The 20,249-nt window shown below is 47.4% G+C and overlaps 1 protein-coding gene across 2 annotated transcripts in view; it reads left to right on the top strand.

Annotated features, from left to right (window-relative positions):
• LOC118780539 (SLIT-ROBO Rho GTPase-activating protein 2-like) overlaps window positions 1-20,249 on the top strand; it is a 55,817-nt gene that overhangs the window by 15,651 nt on the left and 19,917 nt on the right. For both annotated transcript variants that reach the window (XM_036533091.1, XM_036533090.1), the window contains exons 3-5: window positions 15,793-15,985; window positions 17,456-17,618; window positions 19,736-19,798. In XM_036533091.1, the coding sequence (XP_036388984.1) occupies window positions 15,793-15,985; window positions 17,456-17,618; window positions 19,736-19,798 (419 nt within the window). The remainder of the gene's footprint in view (window positions 1-15,792; window positions 15,986-17,455; window positions 17,619-19,735; window positions 19,799-20,249) is intronic.

Here is a 20,249-nt window from a genome sequence, read left to right as displayed (position 1 = left end):
CTGAGGTGTGTTAGTCACTCAGACACAATGGCGATTCAACTGCAGGGTAAGTCTGCTTCAGCCAGGCTCACTCTCAGAGCAGGGCTGCATGTTTGAGGGGCTTGTGTGGGGAGTCTGAAGGTCTAATAATGACTGCTTTGTCCATCTGGAGGAAGCAGGCTTCTGTGCTGGATGAGTGATAGCAGTCTAGGGGAGAAGCTAAGATAAACCTCTCCTGCTTTTTTTCACTGCTGCTGTAGTCTGGCACAGAAGACTGTGCAGAGTTTGTCTCTGTGAACTGTTTTTCTCCTGTGGAGAATCGCCTGGTCTCCGTTGTTCAGAACAGGAAGCAGGGAGAAAAGTAATTAAAAATGTGGTAGAAACTGAGTGCAGAACTGCCGTATCCCAGTAAAACAGGATGGGGGATATGGTGGGAGAGAGGGAGGGAGGGAGGAAGGGAGAGAGCAAGCACAAGCCGCAAAATGAATCCAGACCCTTTGAAAATTCTGGAATGTTTCTTTGGACAGTTTCCAAAATTCCAGTCACCCCCCCCCTTGCATCCCTGCTTGTGCCACTCACTCAGAGCGGGTTTGAGGTTGGTATGAGACCTTGTGGGCTATCATGGCCCTCTCATTCTCTCATAACACCTCCTCTGCTCTGCTCCCTCTGGGGTAATTTTTTGCCCTAGGATGCTGAGATCTGGGGACTCTCGGGAGACTCTGGGGGTTGTCAGGAGGCTCTGTGGGCTGTGGCTCTGATGGTACTCGTTGTGTTTGAGTGACGCTGGAGATCTCGCTGGCAGGCTCTCAGCTCTGCTCTTCTTTTCTTCCTGCACTTCAGCAGGGCCATGGTATCAAAGGCATCCTGCACCATGCAGAGCTCTGATGTGTTTCCCAGATGTGTGTGTGTGTGTGTGTGTGTGTGTGTGTGTGTGTGTGTGTGTGTGTGTGTGTGTGTGGACTGTGTAATGGAGGTGGCACATGCAGGCAGATGTCCACACACATGCACGTGTGCAGGAACACACGTGTGTATACATTCATTTCTGTGTCCCAAGTGATTGGCCCCTTGACCGTTTCTCCATAGGGAGTGTGTAATAATTATGTAAGACATTGGAATTCTCTGTTTCTAATGGATGTTTTCACTGTTTGGTACAGGTTAGATCTGATCTGTCCTATAGAGTTATCACGCTGTTCCAAGAACAGAGTAATCCCACTGTTCTGCTTTATGGAACCATCTCAGTGTTCCACTCATAGAATAATCAGTGTTCCACTAGTGTAATAGTCACATTGTTCTGCCTTAAAAATAGTTACACCATTCCACCAATGAAATAATTTAGCTATTTTTACAGTAATCAGCACCCTTTAGAATAATCAGAGTAATCAGACTGGGATAACCCCAGTCTCTGAACTCCACCACAGGGATGTAGGTGCTGTGGCAGACTCAGTTCATGTTGACTGGAATTGTACAGGTAAGTGTTAATAAGCCTCTATGCTGAAGAGTGCACCTCTCTCTGATGGTTTAAAAGGTGAGCATTGAAGTTTAGGCTCCCCAGTTCCCTCTCAAACCTCGGAGCGTTGCCGTACTGTAAACTGTCTCTGCGAGGTGCTTTGCTGAAATTCTCCATGCCTGGCTCTGAAGGCATGCGGAGTGATTGTGTAATAACCAGATGTGCTGACTCGTGTGGCTGCTCCTCACTCAACATTTCGAGGAGGAGCTGAGGCAGAGCATCAGAGAGTCCTGTGAACATTTCTGCTTCGTTTACACCAAACGACCCGGGATTTTTACAGGGAAACTTGAGAAATCCACTTTGAACCTCACGACAGAGCGGGGGGAAAAATCCTATAACAGCAGGTTTCTGTGCCTGCTCAGATTACAGTGCACTGCATCTGTCAGCACCTTCCTGTTTTCACTGGAAAAAAATGCTGCTCCCGTTCTGTCCAATCACATTGCTGCTCCACACCTCAGGTAGCTAGTTACCTTACTGTTCCTCTCTTGAGAACTCTCAACACCAGAGTTATCCAGTAGCATTTCTGCTGTACACCAGGGATAGCCAATCACATTCTTGCACTCAAACCAAATTGTGAGCACTGCCCAGTGTCGTGTATCATTGGTAAGATGGTGCCCTGGCCTAAACCCAGGATTGGAACTGATGGGAATGAAAATCTTTCAGGATTTAATATGAAGATGGAGGTGGACTAGAGTTGAACTGGAGTGTGTCTTTACTCATAGCTTGGCAGCCCAAAGCCAGAGCAGGGATATCCCTCTTACCCGTCTGAGGTCACGAGTTCAGCTGTCAAACAGCTGCCAAGGAATGACTCAGGACTCCAGCGGGCAATCTGTATTCAGACTGCAGCCACTGCCGTCCACAAGTGAAATGTTAGTTCCTTGGAGTACCCGAGTCAAGTATATAAAGGAAGTAATTAACGGGACGCTAACTCAGTGCCCACTGCTAGCTCCATCACTTGATTTATTAAAGGAAACACTTTGTAGATGTAGCTTTTAGCTCCGCATATCAATTCATTTGCCTTCTGCAATTTGACCCAGACAGTATTTTTTTTTTCCCCTGAACAAGCTCCCTTTACAAATTTACGAAATGTACTATTTGCAGCCCTTATAAATCTGTCTAAAGGCGGCTTTAAATCCGAGAGAAATGCAATAAAGACATAGATAAGATGCCAGATAAAGGCAGGAAAGACACCCTTCTCTGATCCCGTTTCCTGTTTCGGCGGCCCACGCCCCTCCCTCTTCCACGGGGGAAGATGGCGAAGTTTCTAATGGAATTCAGCTGTCCTCCTTCTGGAGGGGGGTGCGAGCTGGCCTCGTCCCGCCTGATCCTGAGGTCTGCACGTGACAGTGAAGGGCAAATAGGGCTGTCAGAGGTGGAGGGACATGGAAGTGTAGAGCCGGTTCTGACACTCAACACAAAACCATACACAGATGCAAATATTCACATTCCTATTTGTACTGTACACACACATGGTTATGGACACCTGGTCACACACATGCTCTCGCACACCGCACACACATGAGTTTGTGGTTGAGCTGTGTTGAATATCTCACTGTAATTTGAAGTAAAGGGTTACTTCCTCCACCTGCAGAAGGTGTCCAGTCTCATTGGATTTTAGTGTGTGTGAAAGGGCAGTTTTGTTCAACAAAGACTGCATTGTGGTCCTTCCTCTGCTTGGTGCAGAGGGCCCGTGTAGGTGTGGGTTCTAACAGTGACTGTGATCTGTTCAGATTCCACGGATGTATGCCTCTTCATGGCTCCCTGTCTTAGCTCCACATGAAGATGTATGCACATACACACACACACACACACACACACACACTCTTTCTTCCTTCCTCTCTCTCTCTCTCTCTCTCTCTCTCTCTCTCTTTCTCTCACACACACACACACACACACACACACACACTCGTACTCTCTCACGCACACACTCATTCTCTCTCTCACACACACACACGCTCATATTGTCTCACACACGCGCAGGGTGGCTGAGTGGTTAAGCTTGGCTGGTAACCCAGAGGTTTCATGTTCTCTTCCCAGTTGTTTGTGCTGCTGTCATGCCCTTGAGGAAGGCGTTTCACCTTGAGCTGCCTCAGTAAATGCCCAGCTGTGTAAAGCATAAGGTGGAGTGTGAGGGGTGTATGTCCCCCTGGATAAGGCTCCCTGTAATGAGTGGAAAAGGTTCCTCTTCTCCTTAACACAGCCAGAAATACAGTCCTCTCTGGAGGGAGGCAAAAACAGGCTCTACTGCTACTGCATTGCAGCTTGGGTTTTAGAGGAAGAGTCACACTGCCCCAGGTTCCGCTGCTTTCAGGAGCGGGGAGTGTCTAATAGAAAGAATCTCAATTTTATGGTTTGTTCCACATTCAATTAATTCACCCTGTAATCATTCTCACCCCACATCTGCCCTCAGCCAATCAGACTTTTACTAACACAGTAAAAGAAATTAAAAAAAAAAAAAACACACACACACACACACACACACGTTCCTGTTTCAACCAGAATGGGACTGTTTGGTTTTGGGGCAGATGTATTTTATTTGTTTTTCACTGATAATAGTTTTAGTGACAGAAGTGTAGCCAAGTGTGGCCTCAGAGGAGCAAGGGATTTTAATAACTGTCCAGGTATATATCTCTGTAATTTTGCTGTGTTTTGACATGGCCGCATACCTTTTTTTCCACTCTTACACTGCAAAAAATAGCCCTTCAAAAATAAGAAATAAAATAATTAATACAAGGTGTTTTTTGCTAGTAATAAGTGAAAAAATCTGCCAATGGAACTAGTGGAAATACACAGATATTCAAGATGCACCGTCTAAAAACAAGTCCTTGTAGCTCAAGGAAATTTTGCTTGTTTGGTGACTGTGTCTTATATTAAGTGTAAAGAGATATGTTGACTTGAAAAGAGACAAATATGCTTGGTGAGATTTGGATTTTTTGCAGTGTAGATTCCCTTTTTTCAGGGTGTGAAGTCATTGCCAGTGTATCCATGGTTAAGTTTTAAAGCCCTTGATCCCCAGAAGGGAAGTGGTCTGTCCTGGAGGCAGAAGGGATGAAGTGGTGACTGTGAATCATTTCTGAGTTTAATATGCTGAGCCAGCACTTTCTCCTACCCTGGCTTCCCATGCGAGAGGGACATTCTAATTACCCATTTCGGGTCCATTTGGCTCAGAGATTGGAAGGACACATGGTGCCGTTTGGCCGTTTAGTGTAAACCCTAAAGGTGCTTTGCAGAGGGATGAACTGCAGCAGACCTGTCATCCAGGGATGGCTTTGGAATGAAATGCTGAGTCTGCCACAGCTTTGAGTGAAACATTACAGTCACATAGACATACACATACACACCACACACACACACACACACACACACACACACACACACACACAAAAAGCTGATGTTTATTTCTGTTCTGAGACCAAAGTACTTCTGTAACAGACAGCCAAGCATAGCACACAGTAAATGAGGGGGAAAAAAAAAAAAACTAAAACTCAACTAGACTGGGCCCAGAGAGCCTTTTGCACAGTCAGATTTATGAAGTTCAACCAGTGGGTTTTATATAGCGAGTGACTACAGGAGGAATTAATGTGTAATCCGGTATTTACTGCCAGTGGTGTTTTACTGACTTCTGAGCAGCAGAGGAAGCAGTGAGAGACAGGCCTGCAGGGGGCAGTTGCTGAGTTGCGCAGCGGTTCGCTCTCTGGATCAGAACATTTCAGATTCTTTTAGGCTCAGTTCCCAGGTGATGAATTGCCGTTTCACCTTTGAGCAAAGCACTTCACCTGTAAAAGCATACAGCTGTGTAATGTAAACCGTGGGGAAGAATGCCTGACCAGCATGTTGCAAATGGAAATATTTACCGTGCGTGTGCGCCATGATACGCCGCGGTGCTAGAACAGAGCTGTCATACATATGTCCCGTGTGTGTGTGTGTGTGTGTGTGTGTGTGTGTGTGTGTGTGGCAAGTGTGTGAATTCAGGAGCTGTGAGCTGGAGATACTGTGATGTCGCTGCAGGGCTTTAAAAGGTGAGACTGTGCAGAACCGTCTCTTTCTGCAAACGCTCTGTTGGAAGGGCAGAAGCCCTCTTGCGTTTCTCCTTCCTCAGCCCTGCTGAGAGAGCTTCGGTCCCTCTGAGAGCACAAGGTGACTCCCTGATCGCTTAACAAGATCAGTGATCTGTGGAGAGACAGCCGAGGGATCAGGTGCCTGACAGGACATCAGGGTCGACTTTTCCTCTGTAAATCCCAGGAGGGGCGTCCCTGCTGTCCTCCTGTGCCCCCGATGGGGCCTCACCTGATTGGCTCCAGTGAAATGCCAGCTGTTTGCGCGGGGGGCGGAGTGTCTGTGAGCGGTGTGAGCTGTGTGGGCGACTCGCCCTGTAATTTACTGTGCGGAAGAATCCCTGTTAAGCACATGGATAACAGGAGTCATCTAAGAAGCTGATCTTGTAAAAGCACTTTGATGGTCTTAGCAGGTTGAGCTTGGTTTGGTTTACGTGTGTGTTTGCTTGTCTGTGTGTGCGTGCATCGAAAGGTTGGACTGAAATTGAACTGATAGTGGGAGAAATCAGTGGGTTGATCAGTGAATGATGTATAGATATAGGTGTACTGTACATATGAGATGGTTCTCAAAGGGGTTCCCATCAGTGCACAGGTTAAACCTACTGCTCCAGGTAGCAGCTGGGTGAGCTTTCCTGTCAAACCCTGTGAGGAGAGAGCTCACCCAACTGCTTCTTAGAATAGGTTCAGCCTGTGCACAAACCCTCCATCTTGTGTTAATGCAAGTCAGTGAGAAACACCCTGTCGCTCTGATATTTTCAGGCTCTGTTTAAACCTTGAAATAAGAAAGCGAACAGTGAAACCGAGTGAGAGCGATTTGGTAAGGTTTCAGACCTCTGGCCAGCGTCCGCAGGCAGCAGATGTGGTGTGGTATTTCAGTGAAAGGGCCATAACCTTTCTGTTGTGTTTCGTGTTTTTCATTTTTATGGCTCAGTATTTAACAGAAACCTGATGGCCTTGTGGGGAAAGGCTAGCTGTAGACGTCCGCCCAAAGCTCGACCCACTCAATTCTGGGCGCCGCACATGTCATGGAGGAGTCTGTGAATGGCAGCTCTCTTTGACCCCTCATGGGGGAGTGTAGCAGAGTAGTGCGGATCCTGGTTTAAGAGCGCTTGCTCATCATCTCTCGCTCTTAAGCTGTGACCTTGTGAGGGGGTGCTATGTAACACTTGACCTTGACCTTTGACCTTTGACCATTTCAGCAGGAGAGACTTGACCCCAAACGGCTGTAAGTGAGGCCATGGTCATGTTTATGACCAGCTGAGTGTCCTGCCAGAGGGTCAGGGCTTAGTGTGTCCTTAAATCCTGGAAGGATGGGAAAGTAGATTATCTGGCTTTAGCCATTTTTAAAGTCTGTTTTGATGCTCGTGTCACAGACGACGTGTGAGCTGTGGAAAGTTGAGTGCTATGCTTCTCTCCTCTCCTCTGTCTGATTCTCCACTCTCACCCTATTCTCTTGGCAGGTATTTAGTCTTTTTCCTTCTGTCTATCTTCTCTTTTATTCTCTCCTCTTTCAACTCTCTCTCTTATGCGCTCAGTCACACACACACAGACTCACACAGGGGAATGTAAAAGTTAGACTGTATAAAGAGGGAGAGCTGCACAGCTGCAGGGGACCAGTCGAGACCAGATCATGCCTGTCTTCCAACGTCTGCTCATTCACTGTGCCTGAACACACACACACACACACACACACACACACACACACACAAAAACAAACATTCATATTTTTAACATTTGCATGTGACACACTCACACACTCCTCACACATGGCAAGCAAGCTCTGGATTCGAGGTGTCCTGGGGGCTTTTTGGTGATGTTTCTGAAGATTAATGAGCAGGTGCTCACATGGTACAGGGTGGGGAGCGTTGAGTGCACCCTAAACCACCCCCCCATCCCCATTGCCCACGCTCTCTGCAGTGAATGGCTCCAGCTGAAACGGTCTCTCCTCTCACAGCTGTTACCACTGAATCGGGCCTGCGGGTTCTGTCAGCTCTGTCACGGCCCCCCAGCCAGACAGCAGCGGGGAGTCACTGCCATTATTTACAGAGTAAGACGCCCCAGGGCACTGTGAGCAGATCCTGGATCAGCTCTCAGCCCTCAGCCTGCGCTGGGACAGCACAAGCACTCTGGGAGGCAGCAGCACAGCCATCTCCATGATGCAGGGTAAATAAGGCAGTTTGGGGCAGATTAGGTCCATGGCGCTCTGAGGGGTACCCCCTGTAGGGTCATTCCCTCACAAATGCAGCGGAACTGATCAGCTGCTGTTCGGAGAATTCTCACTCAAACGCTGTCACAACAGCACTAACTCTCCGCTGGAAACATTTCATTAGGCATTAGTTATGAATCATTTTTAAAATTTCCTTAATGCAATAAACATATATCACCCTCATCCACAGAGACTCACTTAGCTTACATTCTTACAGCTATCCATTTATACAGCTGGATATTTACTGAAGCAGTTAAGCAGCTTGCTTATTTAAACCTAACAGCTTTTGTTTACAAGCCCTGTTCTCTAACCACTGTGGCTTATTTCCGCACCTTTCAATGGCTGAGTTGAGTGATGTTTTTAGTGATAACAGATGTTATGAAAAAGCTTCACTGACTCATGTAATTATCTCTGTAAGTGCACAGATATGGCCTGGCCTTCAGAGACCTGAGGTCCTCTCTTTGGCACATTTATCCTGAACCCCAGCAGTGACACACATTTCCTCACAAGGTCTTTCTCTCACACACACACATGCGCACACACACACACACACGCACACATGCACACACACACAGCCGTGAGCTCTGCCGGGAATGTTCCTCTTGTTAAAAGATAAATGAAGGCACCTCTCAGAGCATATGAGACCCAGGGAAAGTGTCTGGGTGGACATGTGCCAGGCATTCATAAGCCCACCTCCCTGGCGGTATTTGCGTTGCTTTGTGTGGTACAGTATGCCAAGCTGCTTTCCTAGACGTTTGATTCCAAATAGCCCTGACAGGCATTGCAAACTTCATGTCAGCTTCCAAGTTAGAAGCCCATGTTAAGTGATGATAAAGTGAATTACTGACCAAGGTATTAGAATCTTATGTTTGTATATGTTAAGATTTGAATACTGTTATGCTCACTGGTCTGGGAGTGCTGTTAACCTGCTCTGACGCTGATGCTCATTTAGCCTGGCTAGATACACTTCTGTTCTATTGTGCTGGAAGTCACTCTGGATAAGAGCACCTGGTAAATGAATGTAATGTAATGCATGATCTGTGTCACTGACTTGCCTTTCCTTCACTTTGAGGAGTCACAGGCCAGCTCTTCTTCAAACGAGGGTGTCTCGGGGCGGCTGTAGATGGGTTTCTCGAGGCGCGGACACGGCATCTGTTGCTTCTCCGTTTGTTCCTGTTTTTCACTTTAATCGCCCTCGTGGCCCCACGAGGTGACCAGCCGGCTCCTGGACGCCGTGTCCGCTCCCTCCGTGTGGCTCGCTCATTCCGCCGTCTTGAAACCGCGGCAACAGATGGCACTGTGATGCGCGTCGGCGAGGGCGCCGTAACGCGAGCCAGACCGCCACACAGATGGCACCGCCAATCTCGCCACATGTGGCCGACCCGGAGCAGGAAGTGACCTCGGGGTAGGAAGTGACACAGGCGACCCGAGCTGTGCGGGGCCACCAGAAGGCCATTTCCTCTCTGCAGAATGGGAGAGTGCGGTGGCTCTGCGCTGTCCCCTGTGTTGTGTACATCTGAACTGCTTTTGCACCATACGAACTCATTACGTTACATCAATTTGATCTTGATCATGTTGTTTATTTGCTTAATTGTTCAAACATTTTTAAAATAACGTTGATATGTTGGCTACACAATTCATGTGAGGTTCTGTACCTCACATAAAGGAAAAATTCCTGTAAAGTCCCAGGCTTCATACTTCAGTTTTGAGGGGGTCCTGTCAGAGGAACTTCAAGTTCAAGTTTATTTGTCATGTGCATACAAGTACAGAGTACCATAAGCAATGAAATAAAATGTGCCCTGGTGCTCTCTCAGCCCAATATCAATAAATAACAATAAATACCAATAAATAGCAATAAAAGTACAATAACTTCACTAACGTGCATTAAAATGATTACATAATTTGGACCGTGTGGCTCTCGTAAATCACAGCTCCCCCAGTGGTCAGTCGGAACAAGAGCCTCTGTCCTAAGAGTAACCATTCCCAGGGCCATCGACCCACCAGCAGCTGTTAAATGCCCTGCGTGATTTCCCGCTGATTCCCTCTCTGTAATGTGTTTGTACAGCGGGCAGCTGAACCGTGCGCTAATTGCTAGCTGGCGTGATGCGAATGCTGTTCAGAGGCCAGAACAGCGAGCTGGTGTCGATAATGGGACCGTGACACTCGCCGGTGGCCGGCGGAGATTGTAACCTTGGCGTCACCGTGAAGGTTATTGGAACAGCTGCTGTGGTCCCGGCTCCGTGGCTCTGCGGCGTGTTGCCGATTCTTGTTCTTAATTGGTGCTAATGGCTTCCTGTCTTGTTGTTGTTGTAAGGGGTCTGTGTGAAGGCCTGGTAGATGAAGGGAAGAGGGGGGGTGTGGCTGCTGCAGAAAGAGAGAGAATCTTTCAGCATCTCTCAGCTGTGAAAACGTGGGAATGGAAGACAGGCCTGGTGATTGGTTTCTCCAGGGTTTAATGACCTCTAACTCCAGATTATGAAACAGGGACATGCTGGGAGTAGTTCTTCCCTGCTGGGTACACCCTCCCCCACCCACCCCCCAAATCAATGTCCTCTCCCAGTCCTGTTAGGAAAACAACTCATAAAGAGCTCCCCTTGTGCTGGGGGGTGTGGCTGAGTCAGGGGCGGAGTCAGAGAAGAATTAAGAGGTGCAGGACCCGCCCTCCTCACTAGTTGCTTTGGCTCTGTTCCGGGCAGCAGTGGGCCGTAGTGTGGTCAGGCTGCATTGGTGTGGCATATTGTCTGCGGTGTGTTCAGGGCTGCAGAGGAGTATTTTATCTTTACTGTGTTCAGGCGAAAGCAGTGTCATAGTGTTCTGGCTGTGGTGGTGTGTTATGGTGTCCGCACTGTGTACAGACTGTAGGATAGTTGTGTTATAGTGTGTGCTGTGTGTTCAGGGCAGCACTGGGGTGTCACGGTGTCTACAGCGTGTCCAGGGCTGCAGTATGGTGTTTATGGTGTTTGCAGGGCAGTTTTGGTGATTAATGGCTCAGTAGCAGGTGACAGCAGTGGCCTCTGTGCCGTGACAGCTTTCCCATCACAGTGCCTTTCCTGCTCCATCGGTCTGTCACTGGAAACATGAGGGAAAGCCCTGCGAGTTTCCTCCAGCTGCACCAGTCTGGCGTGGAGGAGGAAACGACAACAGAAAACAACAGCTCAGCGTTTTCACATGCGTGACTCTCTCAGGTTTTCCGTCTGCTTTTGTACCCAGGTCTGGAGAAAACAAATTCCCATGGCAACCTATATGGCTCATGGAAATTGGAAAGTGGAGGGGTCTGTGCGTGTGTGCGCGTGCGTGTGGGGGGGGGGTTTGATGAGTTCTCAGCCTGTTCTCATTCATTTGAAGTGTTGCTAGTTTCCCTTCCCTTGTTCCTCTCTGGAAATGTATATTTCCATCGTATTTATTTTGGGTCTCTCTGTTTCTGTGAAGTTATTTTGATTTGTCTCACACGCTCCGTTCAGCCAACTTATGGGTCTGTGCTGGGTAATCTGGGCTTGTACCGCAGAGAGGTTTACAGCAGCAGTGCAGGGTGATTACGCTGCAGTGCTTCTTTGAAAAGCCTGCATCTCCACGCTCGACACGCTGTGAGCTGCAGCAAGGGACATTAGTGCTGCAGAGCCTGCAGGTGCTGTGGATGCAGCTGGTAATGCGAGTTCCCCTCACAGGTGCCAGAGCAGGGAGGCTGCATTTCAATTCTGTTTCAGCTCTGTTTCAGCTCTGTTTCAGCTCTGTTTCAGCTCTGTTTCAGCTCTGTTTCAGCTCCGTTTCAGCTGCATTTCAGCTGTGTTTCAGATGCATTTCAGCTGCAGTTTCAGATGCATTTGTTTCAGCTGCATTTTCAGCTCTGTTTCAGCTGCATTTTCAGCTCTGTTTCAGCTGCATTTCAGCTCTGTTTCAGCTCCGTTTCAGCTGCATTTCAGATCCGTTTCCGCTGCATTTCAGCTCCGTTTCAGCTCTGTTTTAGGCCATACTACGAGCAGTCTGATCTGAGTTCCATTCCTCGTCACTGACTCTAAACTGTGTAAGTGTGGCTGCTTCTTCGGTGTGACCTCATGTCTGTAGGACATACGTTTGGAGATGGATCCATCACATCCCTCCACAGCACACATAATCTGCAACACCCCTCATATCTTTCTACAGCACTCTCAGTCTGTAACATCCATCCGCAGCACTTACAGCCTGTAACATCTGTTACGTCCATCCACATCACTCAGTCTGTCACCCTGTTGAATGCCCTTCAAGTTCTTCTGGGTAAGAGCAGTTGCCACATGATTAAATGTAAATGTAACATCCAAAATGTCCCTCCAGTCGCCTTTGATGCTCTCTGTCCATCTCCAGCGGATGTGTCTCTGGTTGTGTGGAAATACAGAATCCTCTCTGTTGGCCATTCCCCGTTTGGTAACCAACATTTAAGAACTCTTTGCTCTAATTTGCTATTGCTCTCACTTTCTGTTCCTCTTACTTCCTGTTCCTCACTCCCATCAGCAACACATACAGTGGCCTGGAAAACATACAGTGGCCTGCCGTTTTAGTTGTTTTCTCTCTTGTTTTTTCAGAAGGTCAGTGGCAGACTTTCAGAGCCACACAATGATTTATGCAACCACCCCCACCTTTGTAGTGCACACCGTGGAAGAACTTTTCATTTCGTTTGATGTTCAAATGTTCAAAAAAACTGTATGGAACTCTAATTTCCTTCTGTGTGAATGATGACTGTGTCCATTCATTCACATCTTCAGGCAGGAAAATTGATGAATCATCCAATATTTTATGCATGGTTCTCAGGCTCTCTTCCTGGATGAAGAGGAAGGAAGGAGAAGGGCTCTGCAAGCCTTTGAGCACAGATGCAGCCATTTAATGATTTCATAATCACTAACTCTTCAACTATACTCAGCTAGGGGGAGGATAGAAAATACTATAAAAAGCTGCCTAATGGTGTAGAAAACACAGATTTTTGTGAAAGTGTGTCCCTGCAAAGTTGCAGACGGTGCATGATTGACGAGTGTTCTGTGTCTGTCCTCCCTGAGGCTTTGATTGACTGACAGATGGGCAGAACCCCCCCCCCTCCTCCCCCTCCTGGCTGGATGCAGTGATCTGTAGAGACTATTCCCTCTCATCTGTTTCTGTGGGAATACTCTGCTACAGTCTCCCTTATCCAACAGCTAAATGCCTCATCATTACAGTCTGGTCTAACAGGCAGAGTCTGGCTGGAGAAGTCTGGATGTTTTACAGTGTTTTCTGAAGGGAAAGAAAACCAGCCAGACTCCCTCACTCATCTGAGAATAATCTGAATGTTTTCTGTCAGACTCAGCTCTGCCAACGGTTGCTTTATTGATCTTTTTTTTCCAGAGAATAGATCAATATGCCCCAGTTGCGAGAGATTTTTTTTTGTGAATTCACTGAAGATTACTCTGTTTTGTTTTGTCAAGGACACATTTGACAGGGTATGTTCAGAGTAGCAGCCAAACGTCGGTTTCATTTTCTGTTCATGACAAAAATCTAGATTTTTGGTTTATTTCCCATATTGAGGTCAGCACAGAAAAGGCAGGTGTTTTAGCAGGGCTTGCGTATTACGGCAGTGGACTGAGCAGGTGCAGGTCCCTGTGTGTTGGACCCCTAAGGCAGCTGCAGACTTTTGGCCTGGTGACTGTCAGCTGTGACCCAAACCTGTCCATGTGTCTCTGTGGAAACGAAGGAGCTGCATAGGCAGCAGATGCGGAATATTTGATCAGGGCGGCCTTCTCGGGAATTCTGGTCGTGTAGGGGCTCCATTTTCCTCTACAGAGATGGGAGAGGGATGGTCATTAAAGATCAGTGACCTACTGAAGATCAGCAGGAGTGACAAACTGAGAGCTGCTTGCTAGGTGTCCTTAAAATCACCCTTCCTGTTAACATCCCCCATACAGCAGCATTGGGGGGGTGGGGTGGGGGGGGACACAGGGATTCAGGGGCCTCCGCTTGCTGTCTCGGCTCTGAGCTAACAGAGCTCCAGTGTGTCGCCTCCCTGTGGATGGAGGCCTTAAACACGGGCGGCAGCTGCTCTGGGAGCGCTCGTTTCCTGAGGCAGTTTCAGGTTCCGTTGGATTCTGCAACGATGTTCGTTCCATCTGAGCCTTGGAGGGTTTGGGGCACTTTTTACTTTCACTTTTATGTCTCATTTTGTCTCACAAAGCAGCTTCATGTAGAAGGTTTTATGTGGAAAAGTTTAGCCGCTGGATTATGAAGTGATGGTCTGAATTTTCCCCTGATGTGCTAGTCCAACTACAAGAGCAGCACACTGGTTTCATGTGAACTAAATGCATTCAGACAGAAATCGGGTTCCATGTACAGCTGATTCATCTCAATCCCACCACTCTTGCTACCCTGTGGCTAATGATCCACTTATACCAGAGAAGACACAGGGAAGTCTGCAAAAATGAGCAAAATTCACCATTTACTTAATAATAAATTCAGTGAAGCTTTCTCTGTCTGCCTCTGTCTGCCTCTGGTTGTGTGCGCGTGTGTGAGAGACTACTGATTAATTCGTAATTAACTACTGCAGCATAATTTTGCGTGCTGTGATGGTGTTTACGATATGCTGCTAGGCATAATGAACATTATCATATCACTGCATCAGTAATCTAAACTCATTCCAGCATTTCCTACACTGTAATAGCAGGGACATTTCTCATGGGTATGCTGTAGCTAACTGCTCTCGCTCCACAGATTGTGGTATAGATATTGGTTTCTGGTGATGGCTCCTCGCTAAAATCACTACAGACCCTTAGCTGAACCCAAGAGACAGTAGTCTGATTGTTTAATTACTAGCAGCTTCTTATGATGTCACAATGATTTCTGGCCTTGTTAGATCAGTCTAAGCCATGAAGGCTTGAAACTTACTGTCTTTAGTGAAAAAGCGCGTCTTAACCTCCCAGACTACAAAGACCAAACACTGAAGAGTGTGCTTTGATTTGGGATGGTGTGTGTGTGTGTGTGTGTGTGTGTGTGTGTGTGTGTGTGTGTGTGTGTGTGTAATTCAGTGAACGCTATATGAGGTATAAATTGATAATCATAAACCCCCATTGTACTATGCAGACACAAGCCTGCTTTGAAGCTCCCCGTTGTGATGTTACACCAGGGACTCTTTAATATTGCCCTGTGTCTTTCTGTCTTTTTGAATAGGGTTGTTTGAATAGAGCGTGTTCAGAGGATGTGTGCTACGGCTCGGCCTCACACAGGCAGAGATGGGCTGTGGAGAGTGTGCAGTTTGCTGACAGAGTCCAGCCATCGCAGATGTGATTTATTACAGTTTCCCCCTACACTGTTCTGATCATGTCGTAAAACCCATAAAGCCAGGCTGATCCTCAGGTTATGTGAATGTCATAATCTAATTTTATACGGCTGTAATGTTTTGAGCGGAGTAAATTATTTTAGAGAGAGGAGGAGATGGAGGCATGGAGGGAAAATGAGAAGCAGATTAGGATGAAGGGAGAAAGAGAAAGAGGGAGAAAGGGATGAAGGAGGAATGAGACTGAGAAAGAGAGAGAGAGAAGAGAGGGATTAGGGAAAATGAGAGAGAGGGATAATAAAGGGAGACAAGGAGAGAGAGAGAAGGATGGAGGGAGAAAGAGAGAGAGGGATGGAGAAATGCAGAGAGGGCTGTTTTATAAATCCACTCAAGGGTGGTCTGCCTTTACATACAGGAGTTTGCAATATAAACATATACATTTACAGTATATATGTACTGTACGTATCGTAAACTTGCTTCAGATGACTCTGTTAGTCCTTACAAAGAAGGATATCCTTTTACAATATCCCTGTAAATCGCTGTGGTCATCAGCCCAGCCTCTGTCATTATTATTGCTACTGTTCCGCTAAGTGAAGCAAATCCCTTTTAAATTGGCCTGTAACAACCTGCAGGGCTCTCCTTTGAATCACAAATCTGCACCTGTTCTCTCTTAAAACACAGTTTTTGGAGTTTATTATTAGTAGTATTTAAGATTGTGATCGTATCGGTAATGATACAAAACGGTGACTTATCCCTGTGTTTGGGTCCCCCCCCCCGGCAGAGATCCGCGCCCAGCTGCTGGAGCAGCTCAAATGCCTGGATCAGCAGTGCGAGCTCCGGGTCCAGCTGCTCCAGGACCTGCAGGACTTCTTCCGCAAGAAGGCCGAGATCGAGATGGACTACTCCCGCAACCTGGAGAAGCTGGCGGAAAGATTCCTGGCCAAGACCCGCAGCACCAAGGACCACCAGCTCAGGTAACCACGGCTGGGGGAGTGTGATTTTTTTTTTTTTTTAATTGTTTTTACTGTTAGTGTTTTCAAAGATAGCATGACAATTGATTTTCTGATCTAGTGACTGATATATGGTAGAGTACCTGGTTTCCCTTGTCTAGTCAGGTTGCACAAGTTAACTTATGGTAGGGCTTGAATGGTGTTTTGCTCACACTCACTGGTGTGGGAGTGTAGTTAGCCATGCCTGACACTGTTCATTCAACTTGAATGGATGCACTTACATTGTATTGTGCTTGAAGTTGTGCTGGATAAGAGCATCTGCTAAATGAATTTAATGTAATGTAAGGTAAATGTGTCTGCCTTTTGCCCTCTGAATCCTGGACTGGTCGCCCCCTTTTTAAAGGTTAATTGGCCTGACAAAGTGTCTTCCCTTCTGCTCACATGGGTATGAAGTGAAGGCCATTTCTCTGGGCTTGTGGATTAGGTGGGTCTTAAATAGCACCATGGTAATAGCCCTCCATTTCCATTGTAGGACAGTTAAATATTACGGAAAGAGCGTAAAGAGAAATGAACAGTCACTGATATCGCTGTGTCTCTCAGATGACTTTTATCACAAAGTAATTACAGTAAAGGATATCATTCTGAGAGGTTAGGTGAGCCACAGAAGGCTGTGTCTGAGTGCACTTAACACTGGTTTGAGGGGGTAATGAGGCCATGTAGCAGCAGGGAAATAATAACCTTTATCTAAAGGAAGGAGTTGGAAAGGCAGGTCTTGTATCGCTTTTTCACAGTGCATAAAAATGTGTTGTGGTGCATGAGATCTCCAAACCTCCAGATTATCTCTCGCAGGGAGTGGTAGGGGCATTTTATCTCAGGTTGCAGCGCCTCGTCTGTGGTGGACAGCTCTGTCACTCTTTGCATTATGGGCCGTTGCCAAAGTAACCGTGCGGCAACTGGCGCATTTGACACACAAATGCATGCTTACCTACATGCTCACACAGAGTCACAAACTGACACACTTACATCCACATGCAGTAATACAGACACACACACACACACACTGGTCTGCTGGCGCTCAGAGTGGCAGACTCTGCCTGCCGCCGTGCCCTCAGCTTCTCTGTCGGGAGTGCTGGGCAGCTGGGGTGGGCAGGCACCCAGTGCTCAGTGCGGATGCTTGGTCATCTTCCTGTCTGTCAGGGTGAGTGTATGCGTGTGTGTGCGGGCGCCTGTGTGCGGCTGGCTGTCCCCCTTTGACTCATTATCTGATAGCTCTTAGATTGACGAGCAGAGCTTGTGATTAAATATGAATGGCGTCTGTCTTGATGCAGGCTGGCTCCCTGTGTAACCATGTCTCACAGCAGGGCCAGACAGACGGCTCTGTTTCACTCAGCCCTCACTGGGCTTGGAGTGTGTGTGTGTGTGTGTGTGTGTGTGTGTGTGTACGCTGTTAGCGCAGTGAGCAATACTCTGACACACGCCCATCACACGCCTCAGGAAGGAGCAGAACCTTCCATCCCCGGTCACCTGCTGGCACCTGCTGCTGAACCAGGTGAAGAGAGAGAGCCGAGACCACGCCACCCTGAGCGACCTCTACCTCAACAACATCATCCCTCGCTTCTCTCAGGTCAGCGAGGACTCGGGACGCCTCTTCAAGAAGGTACCGCCCCGCTGACCCTGCTCAAAACTGTCTGTGACGTCTTTCATTTCACATACAAACACCATGCACGGCCTTGTGAGGACTCTCAAAGTGAACTGTCAAAAATGATTTCCCATCGCCAGTAAAAGGGAGGAGGAGCTTTAATAGAGGTTAAAGGTCATGAGTCTGACTCCCTTTGTTGTCCCATTTGCATCCATAGGGGCTGTTTCAAGTACAGTATCATGGTGCGATTAAATCAGAAGGAGTACAGATTGAAAAATGAAGCAAATTAAGTTTATCGTTATTCTTAATTTGTTCATTATTTCTTGAATTATGTTCAGTATACCTGTCTAATGTGAGTCTAGAAGGAATTCTAAAGCAGGACTCCAGTGAGCTTTTCAGACTTAGGGCGTCTGCTGGGCCCCAAATCTATTTCATGAGAAGATGAACATCCGAAAGGTTCTTTTTGTGTCCGGTCTCCTGACCTGAGTGCAGACCTAGTTTTAGCTTATATAAATCTGTTTCTGCCAGGTTTGCAATGCATTTGCAGTGTGCTGCCAGCTGCCCTTCTACTGGTTTGTGCTTAGCATACCACTTATGTGTTCTGTGTTGTACACTAAGAATACAAATCTCTCCTTTTTTATGCGAGTAGAACTGCCCCCCCCCCCCATGTGGAGCAGGTGGCCTTGAGACCGTGCTGACAGCCTTATCTCTTAGCTGTCCTGCTGGTGCTCTGTTTTTCTGAGTGGGAGGGAGCAGTCACCAGCCCTGGCTCTGATCTCTGTGGGGGCTCATTGCTCTCTCTACACCAGGCCTCTGGTAGAGCGCTACACTGAGCAGCATGTCTCAGCCGGTAGGGATCAGGATAGCTACCTGCCAGGTTGCCAGCTTGAATCCCAAGTGAGACACAGCTGTGTCCTCCTATTACATACACCCTTGGCTTTAGACTGTTATGTTCATTTGCTGTGCAGCCCAGCATGTTAAACCTTTGAGCTGCTAGCAGCACTGAACCTTCATCTGATCTTCTCCAGTGTAAGCATCCAGCTGTCAGGGAGGGGTTGTGGCATCCTTAAGTTAGGACATCTGCTAAGCAACATGATCAAACAAGCCTTCACTGTCTGTGTGTGTGTGTGTGTGTGTGTGTGTGTGTGTGTGTGTGTGTGTGTGTGTGTGTGTGTGTGTGTGTGTGTGTGTGTGCGCGCGCGCATGCATGTGCATGTGCGTGTGTACACGCACACAGAATCCCAGTGGCTTGGTCTCATGTGACTCTGTCCCTTCAAAGGGTTGAAAACTGATTGCATTATCCTTCAGCCTGTAGGGGAGTTCACAGAGGGTTTTAGTATCTGTGGAATCTGTTCGTTCACATGGATGGCACCTGGTGGTCAGAGGGAAATTCGTTTAAATGGAATGCAGGTGAAATTATTTTTACTCAGAAACTCTCAGAAGCTGAGTTTCAGTGATGTTCATTTGCTGTGGTGGATTTCACAGCTTGTAAAGTGGCACTGACCTCGGGGGTTGTCTCTGCATGCACTCAGCAGGCCAGAGAGGCGTTTGTGTCACCGGTTCATTCGCATCCTCTGATCTGCCCCCTCGTCGTGTTGGGCAAGAAAGGCAGAGCTGTGGGAGTGATGCAGAGACTTGGTCTCGCAGAGACTTCACTCAGTCCCGCAGTGACCCCCCTGCTGTGAGATTGCCGGAGGAGACCTGTTCAAATGAAAATGCTGAGTGATGTTCAAACGCTCACACTGGCCCACCAGTTTTGTAAGCATGTGGGTGTCATGGCTGCTGTGAGAGCTCTGTGTGAGGTGATGTGGCGGTCGCTGATACTCCTAGCCTTATGCTGAATATTTCTTTGAAGATGGTGCATTTTTTATTGTCCCACAGCTAGGTGGCGCGCTCATCATTCCTCCTTCCCTTCCTGCAGACAGTTGTTTAAGCATAAAATATGGCAGTGGTAGACATGTTCACGCTGTGAAGTAAATGAATAAGGTTTAATTAAATCGGAGAATGACAGCCCCCAACCCCATTAGCATAATTTTTTTTCCTTTTCTTTCTCCCTGTCTCTCTCTTCTCCTTCTCTCTCTCTCTCTCTCTCTCTCTCTCTCTCTCTCTCTCTCTCTCTCTCTCTCTCCCCTCAGAGTAAAGAGGTGGGCCTGCAGCTCCAGGAAGATTTGATGAAGGTCATGAATGAGCTATACACGGTGAGCAGACCTCGTCCAATCTCTCTCTACCCCTGCTGAACACAGAGAGAGGGGGGAAAGATTTCTGCCTGCATGCAAGAGGTCAAAGGGCGCAAACACCACTACAGACAACTGGCACACTGAAGCCTGGGGTTAAACACTGTGAGCCTGAGTTCGAGAATGTTCTAGAAGGAAAGAGAGGGTGATGGAGGAGAGAGCAATCACTGTGCTTCTGTTTTACGTAAAAACCGCAGAAAAAAAAAGATTTTCTCTGCTCAAAGACTGAAACTGTACAATTGGCTCCTAATCCGCCTAATTTAATGGTTTGTAGAGACAGAAATAGACCAGCCATGGTTCCATAACGTCTTTGCTTTTAAAGCTGAATGTATCTGGAAATGTGATAGTTGAAATTATTTTACGAGCTTGCCTTCCCTGGCTCACTGACTGACTGGGTGTGGTTTATACACTTTTT

Source organism: Megalops cyprinoides, chromosome 7 (assembly GCF_013368585.1).
Source record: "Megalops cyprinoides isolate fMegCyp1 chromosome 7, fMegCyp1.pri, whole genome shotgun sequence".
In the NCBI taxonomy this organism is placed as follows: Eukaryota; Metazoa; Chordata; class Actinopteri; order Elopiformes; family Megalopidae; genus Megalops; species Megalops cyprinoides.
The sequence above is the reverse complement of the archived record's forward strand: the minus strand, read 5'-3'. Positions and strand labels throughout refer to the sequence as shown.